The sequence below is a fragment of the Schistocerca cancellata genome, chromosome 4 (genome assembly GCF_023864275.1).
Source record: "Schistocerca cancellata isolate TAMUIC-IGC-003103 chromosome 4, iqSchCanc2.1, whole genome shotgun sequence".
NCBI classification, from domain to species: Eukaryota; Metazoa; Arthropoda; class Insecta; order Orthoptera; family Acrididae; genus Schistocerca; species Schistocerca cancellata.
Genome location: NC_064629.1, coordinates 920,295,463 through 920,315,002, shown reverse-complemented (window position 1 = coordinate 920,315,002; position 19,540 = coordinate 920,295,463). Strand labels below are relative to the sequence as shown.

Genomic DNA, 19,540 nt, shown 5'->3' with positions numbered 1-19,540 from the left:
GAGCTGAAATTTGAGCTACTCACCTTATTATGCAAGAGCTAATCACATTACACAAAGTACACTATTGCTCATACTGGTAAAGAACACTTTTAATTCTGTGTGCTATTGGAGGAATTACACACCTTCTTGAGTATCAATGTGAAGGACACATTGGTTAAAAATACCCAAGAAAACCACAGCTAGCTGGTTTCTATGATTATAAAGGTGGGAAAAATGTTGTCTATGGTGAGGTACAGTCAACTGATTGTTGGAGCAAACAGCATACTGACTTGGCACTTCAGTCAGTCTGTTGACACACTATAATTCAGTAGCATGATTGCAGTGTTTCATTCTGAATTGTACTTTTTGCAGTTTTTGTGTTACTGTGTTATGTTCTTTGGTGCAAAAAATACAAAACTAACAAATTCAAAAGATCACAATAGTTATTTAGAAATTCTGGACCTTCAAACAGTATGCCACTAAATGTATTATCCAAGGGTCTTGAAATTCCAGCACCAATTGAGTCCAATTGAGTGTCTATGAGGTGGGCAATAATTCAGGCAATTCATGCCACTTCCTATTCGACAACACATCTTCAGTTCTTGGTGGGGGGTGAGGCTAGTTTTCCCATATCACCTCTTTTGTGAATGTGGTTGATGTATGCAGAACAGAAAGACAGGAGGTTACGATTTAACATCCCATTAATGATGAAATTCTTGAGATATAGCATGGGCATGGATTGGAAAGCTTGGGAAACAATTCTGACAGAGATATTTTTTGAAAGTACCTAAGCTAGAATTAAATCTAAATGATTTAGGCAGGCCACTGTGGCAGAATGAGGCTTGCAGACAAGAGAGGAATCGAAACTTTTCCCGCGAAAGGCAAAGGTCCCGAGTTCGAGTCTCGGTCGGGCACACAGTTTTAATCTGCCAGGAAGTTTCATATCAGCGCACACTCCGCTGCAGAGTGAAAATTTCATTCTGGAAACATCCCCCAGGCTGTGGCTAAGCCATGTCTCCGCAATATCCTTTCTTTCAGGAGTGCTAGTTCTGCAAGGTTCGCAGGAGAGCTTCTGTAAAGTTTGGAAGGTAGGAGACGAGATACTGGCAGAAGTAAAGCTGTGAGTACCGGACGTGAGTCGTGCTTCGGTAGCTCAGTTAGTAGAGTACTTGCCTGCGAAAGGCAAAGGTCCCGAGTTCGAGTCTCGGTCGGGCACACAGTTTTAATCTGCCAGGAAGTTTCATATCAGCGCACACTCTACTGCAGAGTGAAAATTTCATTCTGGAAAGAGAGGAATCATTATCCTGCTATTGACATAGATAATATCTTCAAGATATGGCAGCTGACTGGTGTGATCATTTCATTACTTGCACAACATACGGGGTGTTCAAAAAGTCTGTCCGCAGTGCTGTAGGATTGTTAGCCACGTGTGCTGTATGCCGCGGTGAAGATACCAAAATGTAACTCAGTGAAATATAAGTTGTTATTGATTGAATATTCATTTTTACTTATAAATTTTCACATAATGAAATGTTGGGAGAGTCCACTTGAAGGGAAGTAACCCAGGCAGGCGAACAATCATACGGCACTGCGGAGAGAGTTTTTGAACATCCAGTATAAGACGCACAGATATATTTGGGGTTAAAATGGACGCCTGATATGGACAATTATTTGCCAAAGACAACATTGATTCATTGGAAAACACTATTTTACCAGTTATGATTGACATCATTCCATGCAAATGGTAATTAGTTGGGGTGATGTTAATTCACAGAGTATTTGCTGTCAACACTACATACATTTATTGTGTGGGGGTGAGGGGAGGGGGGCGGAGGGGGAGTACAGCAACTTAACCTGAAGTCAAACACGAGACACACTGTGCATCTCTGGATGTTGAGTATTTGGTTATAACCACCAAAGGGAAAGTCAATCCTCTCTTTTACCTGTTTAATTACTATGTGGTGCATCTACAGATAATGGATAATTATGCCATTTGCAGAAAATGTTTTTGTGTCTTCTTATGGCAGGCATAGAATGTTGACACAATCCTTTTTGTATATTTGAGTAACAGTACCTGTGTAAGATACATCTAGTGTAAACATAAAAAACTGCCATGTTGAATTTCATTTGCATCAGTGTTGTGTAGGTTTCTTCAATCTCACTGCAATTTTTCATGGTTAACTTTTTTGCTCTTAATTGGATATGAAACATTATGGAGCATTCACCATAATGATATACAAGTTATATACATTATGATATCACTAATGCCACACAAGACACACTTACTAAATAACTTATTCTAAAGTTGTTACACTGTCAGGATGACACCAGTCAATTCTTTACCATTATTAGAGACACTACTCTCTACTGAAGAGATTTTCTGAAGTTCTAAAAGATATCAGCAAACATTCCATTCCATTCCATTCCATTCCTCCTGCAACATGGGGAACAGTTAATGACAAATTTTGGGAGGTCTAGTCTGGTTCTCAAATAATACTGTACAGCTCAGTTTCATCAAATCACTGAGTCATGACTTTCATTGCATAGAAGTTTACTCAAACCGAAAATTAAAACGGTCAGTTTCAAAGTGTTGGTACAGCTTGAGCAGCTGGAAATCCTCCAGTACTATCAGATTAAATGTAGCATTTATATTTTCCAATACGTATAAAACATTCTCACACTTAAGGTTTCAACGATTTCCACCGTCGCCTTCGTAAGGAGCAACTGCAGTTGATAGAAAGCTCAATATTTAACACTGAATTGACATGAAAAGAAGTCCAAGAATGTTTTATACAACAATGTCATTATGAAAGACTTTTCAGAATTTCAATATACTTCTCAGGCTAGTGGTGCTGCACTAAAGATAATACCAAAAACTTGCTTACTTTAACTGATACCTTTATCTATGTCAGCTACGAAAATTACCCAATGTCTGTTCCTGCAAATCATATTCATTACAGAGAGAAAATAAAAGATGGACAAGAACAGCAAAACAAAATTACAGAATCAAATGTCACCTTCACCGACTGTGGATTACGGATATTATTTGAAGACCAATATATTTTAACATATTTCTTACATCACACATTCACAACATGACCTTTGCCAGTCACTATGTATGGTGCTCATTTTGCCACAGAGAAGCAGTGAAATAAATCTCTATCAATAAATTTTTGTTTTGCAGAACTCGTTTGTTGCCAGTCATGGTACATGCAGGGCCCTTTAGGAATGAGACAATTTAAATGTGTCTCGTGTAAACATCTTAATTTTTAATATCTTATTCCATGAAGCATATTTCATAATCAGAGGAAAAAAACTAATTTTCTTCTGCCATAGACTGCATTACTACCAAAGTGTTTTGTTTAAACTAAAACAATGGAAAGACCAGGTTAGAACAACAACAATACGGAAAGGATAGATTGCAACTCGCAACACAGAGTAAGCATTAGAGTTGCAGACAGGCACAATGCTAAGAACACTTATTCTTTTCATTGTACTCATTTGTTTTGTTTCTTTCAAATGATCAAAATCTGTTATTTTCCTACTGACTTATCACCTATTGTCAAAGGCAATAATTAGTACGAGAACTTTACAAATTAGTTAGAAATTCGGTAACACGTTAATATTTAACACAAAATCAGCTGTGTTAACTCCACTTTTTTAGTACTAGTTCCTCCTATTCCAATTTTAAGAAGAAGTGTTTATTCACTTTTCATTGTTTTCATTGCCTGCAAGGGATTAAATAAGATTTCCGATATATTCATTTCTCTTACTACAATTCTCATCATGAAAGATACAGTACAGTATGTCCAGCTAGTCCAGGAAAAAGTTTCCTGAACCTTTTCTTCTCACAAAACCAAAAAAGCAATCAGTACTGTGAAGTACTGTTCTTGCACCAAGAAAAGTTGCAGCAGCTTGCAGGCATGTCAGCACACTTTCCCCTCGGCACTCCTAGCTCCTCTGACAGCGGACAACTTATTGGATGACCACAGGATACAGCAACCTGTGCTCTCCTTACAGTGGAGGCCTTGAGAAATTCAATCACAGTCTCAATCAAAGTTTTGATCACCTCTCATCATGCAACTGACATGAAGGACATGCCACCCAAAAACCTACCCTCATCCCCGAAAGTAATATTTTGCTACTCATGTCACTTCTGTTTACAACCTGCACCCACAAGGATATTTCCTTGTGGATGACCTAGGTATAAGTAGTAAAAAACAGTCTTGATAGAATTGAATCCCCATGAATAAAACAGTTTCAAACCTCTGATTAATTAACAAATGAGTTAATGTGTTAAACATATAACATTAAGTATATAAGTGAGAAAAAGTTTTGAAAAGATTCGTAATTATGCTTAAAGTTTGTTGGAAGTTGCTAAGTGCTCCGAGTCTCAAATACTGAATGAATATAATCTGGGTATTTGGGTATGGTGAGCTATGCTGCCTGAAATCACACACACACACACACACACACACACACACACACACACACACACACAGATTATGTATGTAATACTTTTCTGGTGTTGAACCTCTCATCACATTGTACAGTCTATTAAACAAGACTGTAGTACAGTTTTTCAGTGGAAAACTGTATTTGATAACAAATTAAAATATATGAATACATCATATATGAACAAAAGAAAAATGCAGTTACGGTTGGTAATACATCCACTCACATGCAGCATCATTAATTGCTTGGCAGCTCCGAGGCAAGCTTGAAATCTGGTTTTCTGCATATTCACGTGGAAGACACATCCAAGTTCATTGAATTTTTGTTGACAGCTGTTTCAAAGAGAAGATCTTTTTTCCTTGCAACTTCTTTTTGATGTAAGGCCATACATTTTCAGTAGGATTAGTGTCAGGTGACTGCAAGGCCCAATCCGGTACCTGCACACCTTTCCCCTTTTTCCAATCACTGCAAAGCCTGTTGCGGTGCTTTGGATTATTCTCCTCCTACAGTATACAATCTTCATTTCTGTCAATTAACTATCTTTTGGTAGTCAGCACCAAATATTTTTGATAAATGTGATGTTCCTGTCTCTTCTTGTGAATCTCAGTCAAGAAATCCAAGCAAGCTCATTTTTATAGACAGTGCATGAAGGACAAAGGTTCCCTCTGTTGGCTTGTGAAGGAACTAAGGCAGTATCTTTTACCATCTGTTTGTAATGTCCACCACGCTCTTACATAACAGATTGTACATCTTAATGAGTAGATTATGATGACAGTTTAGATTTTTAAAGGGTCAGGTCCCGTGCCCTGAGATAATTGTTTAGTAATATAGATGACTTTTTACACACACACACACACACACACACACACACACACACACGCACGCACACACGCACGTGGGTGTGGGTGCTATTTTATTGATCAATAGCATTCAGATACCTATTAGTGGACATTACCATGGGGTGCATCAACCTTTTGCCTTTATGATGGCTTGAACTCTGCTGCAGATGCTTTCAATGAGGTATCTGAATGTCTGCAAGGAATGGCAGCCCAATATTCCTCAAGAACTGAAATCAGAGAGGGTAGTGTTGTTTGAGATTGGAATCCAGAGTGAAGTTGCTATTCTAACTAATCACGTGCCCAGTCATCTGCCACCTGCCCCTTCTACCTGCACCCAGCTAGCACACAGATAGGTCCCGCCACTAGATGCTTCCCACCAATGCCCTCCCTGCCTCCCGCCTCTCTCCATCCCCTCATCCCATTCCACCCCACACCACCACCTCAACCCAGTACACTGGCCATGGCCCAGTAAAGTGTTGATCAATGACACAGTGCTTTGTCTTTTGGTGAGTCATCTCCCTTATTCTTAAATAATTCATAATTTTCAACCAGAACTTCCCATACATTATTAATCCCAAAGGCATTCCATTGGGTTCAGGTTGGGACTGCAGGCAGGCCAGTCCATTTCTGGAATGTTATTGCCCACAAACTGTTGCCTCACAGATTCTGCTTTATGATAGGGTGCACAATCAACAATATTATGAGGAGGATAGACTGCTACTCACTATATAGAGAAGTTGCTGAGTCATACAATAAAGAGACTGCTATGCATTTGAGCTTTTAGCCAAAAGGCCTTATTCTCAAATAGAAAGCATACTCACATTCACGCAAGCATAATCAACACACATATGCCCGCTGTCTCTGGCTGCTGTATTGATTGTGTGTGCTTACATTATGCTGGTGTGACTCTCTCTCTCTCGCTGTCTGTCTGTCTGTCTGTCTGTGTGTGTGTGTGTGTGTGTGTGTGTGTGTGTGTGTGTGTGTGTGTTTGTGTTTTCTATTTTTCAAAAAGGTCTTTTGGCCAAAAAAGTCTCCTCTACATGGTGAGTAACCGTCAACCTTTTCAATTATTGTTATTCGATCCTGGATTTTCTATTGTTTGAGATAATCAATCATCACCTCTGAACTGTACCTTTAATGTACACAGTATGCAAGGCTGTAGAATGGTTTTTAACCTTCTGCATTTAGTGTTTTCTCAAATGCAATAATACCACAAGAAACACCTCCACATCTTCCCACCACCTGCTCTGTACTTCACTGTTGGTGCTATGGATGACAGCAGGTAACTTTCTCCAGGTATTTGCCAAACCCAAACCCTTCCATTGGATTGCTACAGTATATAGCATGAGTCATCACTCCAACTAACTCATTTCCAGTCATCCAATGTCCAGTGAAGTCACTCTTCATACCACCACAAGCCTCAGCATTAACTACAGAAATGTGGAGCTTATGAGGAGCTGCCCGGTGATTGTTCTTCACTCTTCGTAACTCCCTATGCACAATCATGGTGGTATCTGGGCTGCCGGTAGCACTTTGGAACTCTTGACTGATTTCTCCTGCTGATTTCATATGATTTTTACAACTACACACTGCAATAGTAGATGGTCCTTGTCTGCCACTACATGAGGTCTACCTGGACCTGGCTTAGTTGGGCCTGTTCCTTCACGTATCACTTCACCATCACATCACCTGTTGTCGACTTTGGCAGCTTTAGAAAAGTTTTTACTTTTATACTGGTGGGTCTGCCACTCATGACATACTGTGGTCAATTCCACATTACATTGGGGTGCCCACAGTGCGGGTTTAAGGACAAGCTGCTTACGGCGAAAACCTGAGACCTGCACCGAATGTGCCACAACCGTGAGATTTCTGTACAGGATGTGTTACAATTAGTAACAACCACTTGGGGTGACAAGCTGAGAGGGATGCCAAGCTGAGAGGGATGCCAAGCTGAGAGGGATGCCAAGCTGAGAGGGATGCCAAGCTGAGAGGGATGCCAAGCTGAGAGGGATGCCAAGCTGAGAGGGATGCCAAGCTGAGAGGGATGCCAGGGGCACCCAACTGCAAAATTTGCGTACAGTACATATCAGCATTAACAGTGAAAACTGAAATGGGCGTAAGTGTACGAGGGAGAAAAGAGGGAGTGGAGGTAGAGAAGGGTGCCAAATGAAAAGTCAATCATGTGGAAAAATGTTCTTAACTGGGTGACCAGATACTTTTGATCAGATAGTGTTTATGTCCATGCACTGCCCCCTCCTCACTCAAGTTACAGGAATTTCCTATCCCATCAAACATAGACTTGCATATGAAACAGCTATACAATGCACAGGGTGTATACGTGGACAAGGAAAAAATAAATTCCTGGATTTTTCCCAGATTTCAAAGATAAAATACACTTTCTCCCAGATGAAAATACACTTTTTCCCTCGTAAGTACCATCCGGCCGCAGTGGTCTATCGGTTCTAGGTGCTCAGTCCAGAACCGCGCGACTGTTACGGTCGCAGGTTCGAATCCTGCCTCGGGCATGGATGTGTGTGATGTCCTTAGGTTAGTTAGGTTTAAGTAGTTCTAAGTTCTAGGGGACTGATGACCATAGATGTTAAGTCCCATAGTGCTCAGAGCCATTTTGAACCAAGTGAGGTGGCACAGTGGCTAGCACACTGGACTCACATTCTGGAGGACGACGGTTCAATCCCGCATCCGGCCATCCTGATTTAGGTTTTCTGTGATTTCTCTAAATCGTTCCAGGCAAATGCCGGGATGATTCCTTTGAAAGGGCATGGCCGACTTCTCCGTCCTTACCTAATCTGATGGACCAATGACCTCGCTGTCTGGTCTCCTCCCCAAACAATCCAATCCAATCCCTGTTAAGTGACAGTATACTTCCCTCAGAACTGTAAAACTTATCAATCCTTTAAAGGGTTAAGGTTTTATGCACTGGCTTGAACCTCTTGGCACATTAGTTAATGACTGCAAGCAGAAAAAAAGAAAGGACATTTCATGTGCAGCAACAAGTATGCTGCATATTTTCATATTACAAAAGTATACATTCGAATTCCACCAAATACAGTACGTTAAGTTTCCGAAACTTTGAAATCGAGATTGTGATGTGCTTTTGTAAGCCAATCATAGCTCATATCACGTGATCCTGCCAGCCAGTGAAAGCAGATATTCAGAACATAAAACACATGATGTGGTCAGTCAACAGCATCACTGTTAAGTAGTATGAACACACAAGTAGGAAAAGTTAATGGTATAAATTAATATGCAAGTGTGGCTACAAAAAAAGCTACAATTTCATGTATAATACTGGTCTCAAAGATCAATAAGTCACCAGAAAAGCTAAGTGTTCACTTATAAATTGGTCTTCTCTTACGTGTGTTACACTTTACGATACATCGCACAAATATGCAAGTAAAATTTTTAATAATGAACTAAATGTCTGGTCTTCTGGGCTCAAAATTCTTCTAAGTGGCTGATCCTCAAAGTGTTAAGTTTTAAATGAAAGTCAGACACTCTGATTTAAGAAATTCATTGCACATCCTCATACACAACATAATTAATCTTGCGTAAAAGGAAATTTATATTGAAAGTGACGCTTTTCAAACCACCATTCACAATATTTTCCCTCAAGCTATTAGAAACAGGTTCATTTCAGCAGTTGCCATTGACCACCAAACAACAGTCGTTACTGCGTGTGCGTAGCTATGACGACCTAGGAAGCCTATATGTCTGTATGTTTAAAGCATTAAGAGATCTAACAGTACATCATAAAAGAAACAGAACATCAGATGATACTCCAAGAACATCATCCTAAAATACATAATTTGGCTTAAAGTGCACATTTGTATGTCAAGATTCACAATGAAGTAGGCCCCAGCCTACTAAGAGTTTCAGTGTGGTTTTCGGGATGTAATTTTTCTTGGAGTACCAGTATTGCACTATCTTGTGTTTGGTTCTTTATTGCAGCATAATGCCATACATTCAAGACGATGAAAATGTGTGCTTGAAATCTAGGAAACAGTTGAAACTAACCAATAGTGTAGAATGAAACAATTTGTTTCAAATAAATTGACTGCCTCAGCGGAAAAGAGTAATAACAGCCAAATTTCTTTAGCAAACAGACAAAAATAACTTCATTGTTCTGCAAAGCGATTAATGTTTGACTGTCAAAAACCTAGAAATAAAATAAAATAAAAATACTGAAACTAATAACGCATTTTAGCCTTCCATAATTATGCGAATATATTTTAATACAACTGATGGCTCCCGGCCACAGAAATCCATTTTGTTTTCATTTGACGTGAGAGCTGTAAACAAAGAGGAAACAGCAACATCACTAAATGTAAACAACACATGCCAGAGAAGTTTTCTGGGTACCATCTGGCTTATTGCTACAGCCGATACAGCCAACAGACACACTTCAAGTAGCCAGAAGCAGGAGAATGTACTGTTCATACGCGACTCAACTGTGCAGGCGCATGAGCCCACTGACAACTGTTCTAACAAAGCTACTGTAAACAGTTGTGACGTCATACTCATCCAAACAGTTTGTTGTTATGAAGTACTGCATAGTCTTTCGTCCTAATGCCTTCAACGCATTTTGCTGTTGGGAGACGCTTGCGTGTGCAGTGTGTTCTGTTGTAAATGGAGCATTTCCTTTGCAACTTAAGTTTTACTATATTTTTTTCTCTTGCTTATGTTCTACTGCTGCAGTCAAATTCTGCAACAGCGGGATACAGTAATATTCTTTGTTAGACACCAGTTCTTAGCAGTCAAAATTACAAAAATTTAACTGAAAATTGAAACACTGAAAAATTCCCAGAATTCTAAAAAATTCCTGTGCTTTTCCCGGTTTTCTCCCGGACGAAAAAATTCCTGGGTTTCTCCCAGTTGTCCCGGGTCGTATACATCCTTATATTCTACCCATACTGCAATAATTGTGGAGGTTTCTTTTCAGGTTCAACAACTAGTCGGCACTCTAGGCATGTTAATGGCTACCACTCAACAGTGGCTAACCAAAACATTAATTACTTGACTGCTGCACAGGCTACACACTGTATCACCAATTACTTCAAAAGCTGCATCAAAACCCATGCCATCTGGATACCTCTAACACCAACACCCCCATCACCCAATTTGAACTGAGTAGGTAGGAATGATCCCTGTAGCAATATCCTCCATTTCTGCATCCCCACTACTCTCTTGTTCAGACACTGCACTTCTCTTCCTGCTCTCATCTCTTTCTCTTGTATCTCTCTACTCTGTTAGGTGACTTATCAGAATTGACCTGTGCCCATATTTTGTCAATATGATTGAGAGATATTTCTCTTAGTTCTCAACAGTTGCACATGCCCTGACCCCTGATTGCCCCCCCCCCCCCCCCCTCCCCCGTACACAAAAAACCCTCTCCCAGCTGCCACAAACCTTTCCTCTCCCCTAAGCTTACAATATTTTCTGATTTGTTAGGTGTGTGTATGTAATACAAATTCATCTGTAGATAAATTGATGTTTTTTCTGATTGTCTTTTGTATCATGGATATCTATTACACTAATATAACCAGGGTTTCCACAAGTTTCCCCAAATGAAATTCCCTGATATTTCCCTGATTTCCAGACAAGTTTTAGCATTTTTCCCTGACAAATTTTGAGATCTCAAGTTGACAAAAAAATGTAAAGACTTCTGTATTTCTAAATGTGTGACTAAAATTCTTAAGTACTAACATCAACATCTTGTGTAATAAACTGTTTTTCGATGGAGAAAGCAAGCCAAATGGTATATATGTTTCATTAAGACCACTGATGTAATTTTATTTCAATAAAGTGAAACACATTTGGTGACAAAAATACACATTTCATTGGAGTCGCAAGACATTTAAAATACCTTCACTGCTTTCAGAAATAACCTCAGAAAAAAGTAGGCCTCTTGAAAGAAATGTATATGATGGGGAACAATTGTGTAAACCAACAGTATAGATGACCACCAATAAAATGTTGGTTCTACTATGTTTGTTATCGTCAGTTATTATTAACTGTGTTATGTCTATTATTCTACAGGTGTCGTGTGATTTTTCTTTCAAGAAATACATGAGTACAGAGCATATAAACTGCCAGCAACTGACACAATTTTCTTCTTCTTATCATCCGTACTTTCTAAAATATAAACCACTTTTGAAGTGCCAAGATGTACTAGAATAAATAAAATGTCTATAAAACGCCACACTGTACAATGTACTTCCTGTGAGACAGTCGCAATTCCTGAAATCCATCGCCTGTGGCCTCTGGTCTGCCAAGGAGCACTACAGTCCTGGGTCCATGGATAAATCATGAAAATCTACTGCATTACACCACACAGACAGACAGACAGACAGACAGACAGACAGACCCAGCCTGTGGGCAGGTCGGTGACACTAGATCTGACTGGCAGTGCCCGCACATTATTGGGAAACTATGGACTTCAGATCGGCAGGCCCAATCCATTAGAGACACCCACAGAAATGGCCTGTGCTTTTGGCCCGCCATGGAAGTCCACTCATGTGGCCAGCTATTCACATGTCACAGACATCATGTTGATGAAATCAGACCGCAGTGATCACCCACACAACAGATAACTTGCACAAATACTCTGAGAATCAATACTAATGAGGATAGGTAGCAACTCACCATAAAGATGATCGCTGAGCCGAGACAGGCACATAGAAAAGACAATCACACTCTCATAACTAAATTTTTGGCCATAGCCTTTGCCAGAAAACGAGAGTGCACACACATTCACACAATCACTCAAACTCAACTCGTGCACACATGACCATTGTCTCCGGCAGCTGCATCAACAATCTCTGAGAATCAGATCCAAACAAACCACTTCTCATGCCTCCCTGCCTCTCATCCGCAGCTGCTAGGCTAGAAGCAAGTAGTGGCAACACTAACTGCAAGCTGAGGGGATGGGTGGAAAGGGGAGAAGCAGTAAGAATCAGAGAGCAGGGAAGCACCGCACATACTCTGCTGCACCCAGCCAGTGATGAAGCATGACATCTCAGTAAACAAACAATTTTATCTTCTGAGACAAAAATGAGATTTTTCCCATTTTTTTTCAAATTCCCGTGAGGCGTTTGAAATTTCTGATATTTCCCTGATTTCCAGAACTTATGGCAACCCTGATAACATTTGATTGAAGTTGACTAAATCCGTTTTGAGAGAATGTAATGAACTTGACCTGAAATGTTTCTTTGTTTAACTTTCAGGCTAAGTTTCAGTTATTTTTGTACTGACAACTCACACTTCTGAAAAAATATTATCTATGAAGGAATAATGAAATTGAAGCAATGCATGATAAAACAATGATAAGATTTATTTACAAAATAAAACACACTACATTCACCATGAAATAATATGAAATTATTTTTACATTAATGACACTCCTTTGGTAATGGGGATTCCCTTGGAAATATTGGAAAAAAAGTAACTACTGCACTGTCAAATCCAAGAAGTGGACAACACACTGCAACAGCATATGGAGACAGTAAAACAAATCTGATATACTGAAAATACCAATGCTAAGTAAGAGTTTAAACTTACCAGAGTATCTCTTCTCATGAACATGTGCTACACTGATGTCACCAAAGATCTTCTCTCCATCCATTGAATCAGGCCAATATTTTGCACACTTTGTTTTACTATACTCTTCCAAATTTGTAAGCATCAAAATCAGTTCTAAATGTTGTTCCCATATCATCCGCCAAAAATCGCATACGGTGTTGTCCATTGGCCCTGAGATGTACACAAAATATAAGGATATTACTGTCTAATTTTGGTAACACTATTTAACTACACATAAAGCACAGTGAAAAATTGATAACATCAGAGGTTCATGTGCATTTTAGAAAACTGTGAGAAAGAAAATTACTTGCAATGCACAGTACTTCAGTTACTTTCTAAAATCTATACAAGTAAACAACTTACAAATCAATCTCTCTCATATTTCACATACTTTTCTTCATCAATATGCATCACATCTTTTTCCAGTCTCCACTGAAATAAATATTACACTAATAGCCAAAGTGGAAAATGGAAATGCTGTTTAGTAGCTTACATACACTGATCAGCAGAACATTATGATCACCTACCTAATAGCCAGTATGTCCACCTTTGGCACAGTAACAACAATGACAAGTTGTGGCATGGAAGCAGTGAGGCCTCAGTAGGTCACTGGATCGAGTTGGCACCATATCTGCACATGCAAATCACCTAATGCCCCTAAATTCTGGGGAGGGTACAATGAGCTCTGATGCCACGTTCAATCACATCCCAGATGTGTTCGATCGTATTCACATCTGGCGAGTTACAGGGTCAACAGGAACTCACTACTGTGCTTCCCTGAACAACTTCATCACACTCCTGGCATTGTAACATGGTGCATTATCGTAATGTGAAATTCCACTGCCATAGGTCAACATGATAATCTTGAAAGGCTGTATGTGGTCTGCAACCAGTGTACAACATTCCTTGGCCATCATGGTGCCTTGCACCTGCTTGCTCCAATGGAACCATGGATGTCCACGTGAATGTTCCCCAGATCACAACGGAGCTGCTGCCAGTTTGTCTCCGTCCCACAGTACAGGCGTCAAGGAGCTGCTCCCTTGGAAGATGGATTCGTGCGCTCCCATTGGCACGCTGAAGAAGGCATCGGGATTCATCAGAACATGCAACGCTCTGGCACTGCATCACTGTCCAGTGCCAATGATCACATGCCCATTTCAACCATAACTGCCACTGACATTGTGGTGTTAACACTGGCACACACATGGGTCATCACCAGCCGAGGCCCATCATAAGGAGTGTTCAGTGCACTGTGTGTTCAGATACACTTGTTCTCTGTCCAACAGTCTGACGTTAGTTCCGCCACAGTTCACCACCTGTCCTGTTTAGCCAGTCTGCCCAGCCTATGACGTCCGACATCTGTAATGAGGGGTGGATGTCCAACCCCACGACATCTGGACGTGGTTTCACCTTGATTTCACCATGTGCTGAAGATGTTCAATACAGCATTTCTTGAACACCTGACAAGTCATGCCGTTTCTGAAGCGCTCATGCTGAGCCTCCAGGCCATCACATCTGCCCACTGTCAAACTACACTACTGGCTATCAAAACACTACACCAAGAAGAAATGCAGCTGATAAACGAGTATTCATTGGAGAAATATATTATACTAGAACTGACATGTGATTACATTTTCACGCAATTTGGGTGCATAGATCCTGAGAAATCAGTACCCAGAACAACCACCTCTGGCCGTAATAATGGCCTTGATACGCCTGGGCATTGTGTCAAACAGAGCTTGGATGGCGTGTACAGGTACAGATGCCCATGCAGCTTCAACACGATACCGCAGTTCATCAAGAGTAGTGATTGGCGTATTGTAATGAGCCAGTTGCTCGGCCACCATTGACCAGACATTTTCAGTTGGTGATAGATCTGGAGAATGTGCTGGCCAGGGCAGCAGTCGAACATTTTCTGTATTCAGATAGGCCCGTACAGGACCTGCAACATGCGGTCGTGCATTATCCTGCTGAAATGTAGGGTTTCGCAGGGAGCGAATGAAGGGTAGAGCCACGGGTCGTAACACATCTGAAATGCAATGTCCACCGTTCAAAGTGCTGTCAATGCGAACAAGAGGTGACCGAGACGTGTAACAAATGGCACCCCATATCATCACGCCGGGTGATACGCCAGTATGGCGAGGATGAATACACGCTACCAATGTGCGTTCACCGCGATGTTGCCAAACACGGATGCAACCATCATGATGCTGTAAACAGAACCTGGGTTCATCCGAAAAAATGACGTTTTGCCATTCGTGCACCCAGGTTCGTCATTGAGTACACCATCGCAAGCACTCCTGTCTGTGATGCAGTGTCAAGGGGAACCGCAGCCATGGTCTCTGAGCTGATAGTACATGCTGCTGCAAATGTCATCAAACTGTTTGTGCAGATGGTTGTTGTCTTGCAAACGTCCCCATCTGTTGACTCAGGGATCGAGACGTGGCTGCATGATCCGTTACAGCCATGCAGATAAGATGCTTGTCATCTTGACTGCTAGTGATACAAGGCTGTTGGGTTCCAACACGGCATTCCGTATTACCCCCCTGAACCCACTGATTCCATATTCTGCTAACAGTCATTGGATCTCGACCAATGCGAGCAGCAATGTCCCCGATACAATAAACCGCAATCGCGATGAGGGGGGAGGGGGGATGAAGAAGAAGAAGAAATCAAATGGCCAGAAATTTGTTCTGTGGCATTGTGGCAGCGAACCATCAAAATGGGTTCAGCCACAATGTGTGGGTGCAGATTATTGGCGACTGCCTTGTGGGACCACTCATTCTTCTACTATGCCTCACACACGAGGTATATCTGCACTTCCTGGAGGTGAACCTGCCTCCCCTGCTGGAACATGTGCCTATCATAATACATAGGTAATGTTCTACTACATGATAGAGCTCCATGTAATTTTCACATTTCCGTGCTTAGACATCTCAACAACATCTACCCCAACCACACACTGCAGCCGAATCGGTGCCCATGTTTTGCTGCCCCCATGCTAGTACAACAGTAGTATGAACAGAACATTCCCACTTGCCTGGTGTGTTCTTGTGTTTGTTTTTAATCACTTAAATATACAGTGTCAAAGATCTTTTGTCTCCACCTTCAAATGGTGTACCTCCCTTGCAATGGATTTCCGACCATATGTCCACATGACCTTTTCTGCTCCTTACCCTTTCAGGGATCCCGCAGTTTGTCTCCATTTAGCAAAAATCACCCTGCAGACAACATTCAACTTGCAGTTTCCCAAATTACACATGACACACTGATGACAAACTTGTGGGACTACTTCCTAAAATCACATATTAATGATAAGTTTTTATTTGTAACTGACACACTAAGTGTGAGCACTAACGTAATAATTTTTAAATGTCTTACATCATGAACAACAAAGAAGTATATCATAAATATGTTAATGCAAAGTTTTGGTGGGAAGTAAATAATTTTAAGGGTAAAGATAACATGTCACAGAATACTAGAAGCACTCAGTCACTAAAAGATACATAAACAAGACAGAGAACTTTGCTAGCTTATTTAGAACTACAGAGTACACATACACATACGTACATACATAAACTCACACCTGTACAATTTTGCCAGTAGTTTAGCTGTGTGTGTGTGTGTGTGTGTGTGTGTGTGTGTGTGTGTGTGTGTGTGTGTGAGAGAGAGAGAGAGAGAGAGAGAGAGAGAGCACACGTGCATGCTCTACAAGTCATAAAAGGATTAGTCCACAGGCCAACGAAGTTCTCAGCCTTGCGCCTTTTGAAAACTCAACACTTCCACTACTTGGCGAGTTGTTATCCTTACTCCTTGAATTATTTGAAAAAGTAGTAGGGCAGCTTAAAACAACTTTTTTTTTTTTTTTTTTTTTTTTTTTTTGGGTGAGGGGGTAGAGTCCAAAAAGTTTCAGAGTAGTAGTAGTTACAGAATATCATTAACATTCCCTAATGGACTCTACACAGTTTACATTCATTAGAGAAGTGATTTGAACTTACCCTGAGCACAGATGAACTTCTTTCTTTCTTTGTAGCCTACAACAAAATTTGCATTGATATAATCTGAACCTACTATACTATCAATCTGAGAAAGGCGAACTCTTGTCTGATCATAAGCTTTTATATCTGGATACCGATTCTTGTACATGTTCTCCCTAGCTTCTGAATTTCTTGTTGTTCTGTCAGCAAATCTATCTGGAAGAAGCTGAAATATAAAAACCAATATTTAAACTATCACTTAAATCTGTAAAGTTTCAAATTAGATCTATAACAATTTTTCCATTAAATAAGTAGGAGTTTGAGGAAGGGCACACACACACACACACACACACACACACACACACACACACACACACACACACACACACACACTCAATTGTCATATAACGGTTAAAAGAAATTGCAGAGGGGGAAAGAAATGCAAAAGTTTAAACTCAAACAGGCATGTAGTCTCCTGGGGGATTTTTACACGAATTATTAGCAAAGTAACAAGGACTGAATTTTTTTACATGATCAGAGATCATCAAATGGGATGCTCCATGCTTCAAAATGAGGTCTTCTACAGAGAACTTTGCAATATTCTGGAGCTTCGGCAATTGGCACAGATTTGGTGACAGCACAGCAGGTGAGGTTGTCAGTGGAAGATTGGTACTAGATGCTCCGGAGGTAACTGCAGCATGGACTTCCATCATTGAGACTCCTTACAGTGATTTACATAGTGTCTTTCATTTGACTGATGAAGTCGTCCATTTGTAAGGTGTATGACTATCCAGACTTGGCATGTAGTAATTCCATGGAAACGTCTTGATTGCTTACATAGCATCTAACAGATCCGTAGAGACCTGACAAGTGATACCTCTGTCTAGATTTGTCACAATCCCACCGCAGATGAGCTGGGGTGACAAGCAACCACTTCTGACTTCTACAGTTTTCAGCAACACTGGATCAACTCTCTGTTAAGAAACAATGTCATTTACCGTATTTACTCGAATCTAAGCCGCACTTTTTTTCCTGTTTTCGTAATCCAAAAAACCGCCTGCGGCTTAGAATCGAGTGCAAAGCAAGCAGAAGTTATGAAAAATGTCGGTACATGCCGCCACAACTAACTTCTGCCGCCGAATATATGTAGCGCTATGCAGGCATACTTTGTAGAGGATAAATACTGGCGCCAAAATCTAAGCGTCAGTAAATAAATTAAAAAAAAAAAAAAAGGAGAAGACGAGCTTTTTTTTCTCCGCCGCAAGTTTCGACCACTGCATTTTCATACATTATCCAACAAAGTAAATACAAATTTTGTATTGTTCATCTTCGAATGTAGCACAATTTTAGTGTACTATGAAAATCTGACTGGCAAGACTGTTTGGGATGTTTGTCAATATGGCCAACTCTACGTTCTGAGTTTCTTCCTATCTGTGAGAAGAGATGGTTGCTAATAGGAACCTGATGAAATTTGAATCATATACAGTATTCTCTTCACCATAAGAATTATACGAATATAAACATTTTGCCATGTTTTCTTCCGTGTGTGCTGCTATCTCATTTAAATCCTGTCTGCCTAATTAACTACGAAACTTGAGTGAGACAACAGCAAACGCGGAAGAATATATGTATCGTGTCATGTTTATATTCGTATTATTCTTATGCCTAATAGTGATACAGTCAGAAATGAAGCACGGCAAGTGACTAGATTTTTAAATCTAAAATGACTAATTTCTGTGCAGAATTTGATGTAATAAAGAAGCGACCGCAAAGATTTTCTAACGGAGAAAAATTTTCGCCTAACTTTCGTTCAGAACATGTTCTATCATACGCAGTCTATTATTTGATTCTTGTTGATCATTATCAAAGAAAGCAGCAGTGTAAGTAACAACAAATTGCGGTCTCTTGTCATTGTTTCGCTAATGAGACGATTCCTCTTTTTTTTTTTTTTTTTTTTTTTTTTTTTTTTTTTTTTTTTAATTGTACGCGGCGGTAGCGCGCACAAAAGCAAGCTGTGCCGCGAGCCGCGACAGGCCGTAAACACGCACTATCAGAATGCGACAAACAATGCATGACACAGTGCAGTAATGCATTTTCAGCTTAAGAGTGACGCAAACACCTATGACAAAGAAAACGGCAATTATCACATCAAAACAAAATAAGCAATCGATTCAAACCAGACGAAGCACATGAAAAAGGAAGGGCACCCGTATAAATACGGACGGAGCGCCTGACGCATAGCAATGGCTACGTGGTAAAGCTTAACTGCTAAGCTTAGACTCGAACCAAACTACTGTAGCTGTATCATTCATTCGACCTAAATTGTGTCTCATATTACAATGGACAAACTTTGTTTCGATATGGAGGTGCTTTTCTCTCCCCTTGAATTTCGAGTCTCAAATTTCAGGTGCGGCTTAGATTCGGGAAATTTTTTTTTCCTTTATTTCGAGTCTCATTTCTCAGGTGCGGCTTAGATTCGAGTGCGGCTTAGATTCGAGTAAATACGGTAATGCAGCAATGACAGATTTCATCCACACTGCTATGTTCTGCTAAAGAATTCTTTGAAAGGCAGTCAGTGTCTTTGTGTCTGTGTCTGTTTCTGCATACTATCATCATGATGTACTCCTGAAGTCTCAGTGCCCAATCTGCCATTCAACCTGAAGGGTTCATTCACATTAGTCAGCCAGCACA

The 19,540-nt window shown here is 40.4% G+C and overlaps 1 protein-coding gene across 1 annotated transcript in view; it reads right to left on the bottom strand.

Moving 5' to 3' along the window:
* The window catches only part of LOC126185094 (tyrosine-protein phosphatase 69D), a 367,349-nt gene that overhangs the window by 86,390 nt on the left and 261,419 nt on the right, over positions 1-19,540 (bottom strand). The window contains exons 16-17 of the mRNA XM_049927899.1: positions 16,871-17,075; positions 12,852-13,043 (exon numbers count right to left, since the gene is read on the bottom strand). Coding sequence (XP_049783856.1) covers positions 12,852-13,043; positions 16,871-17,075 — 397 coding nt within the window. The remainder of the gene's footprint in view (positions 1-12,851; positions 13,044-16,870; positions 17,076-19,540) is intronic.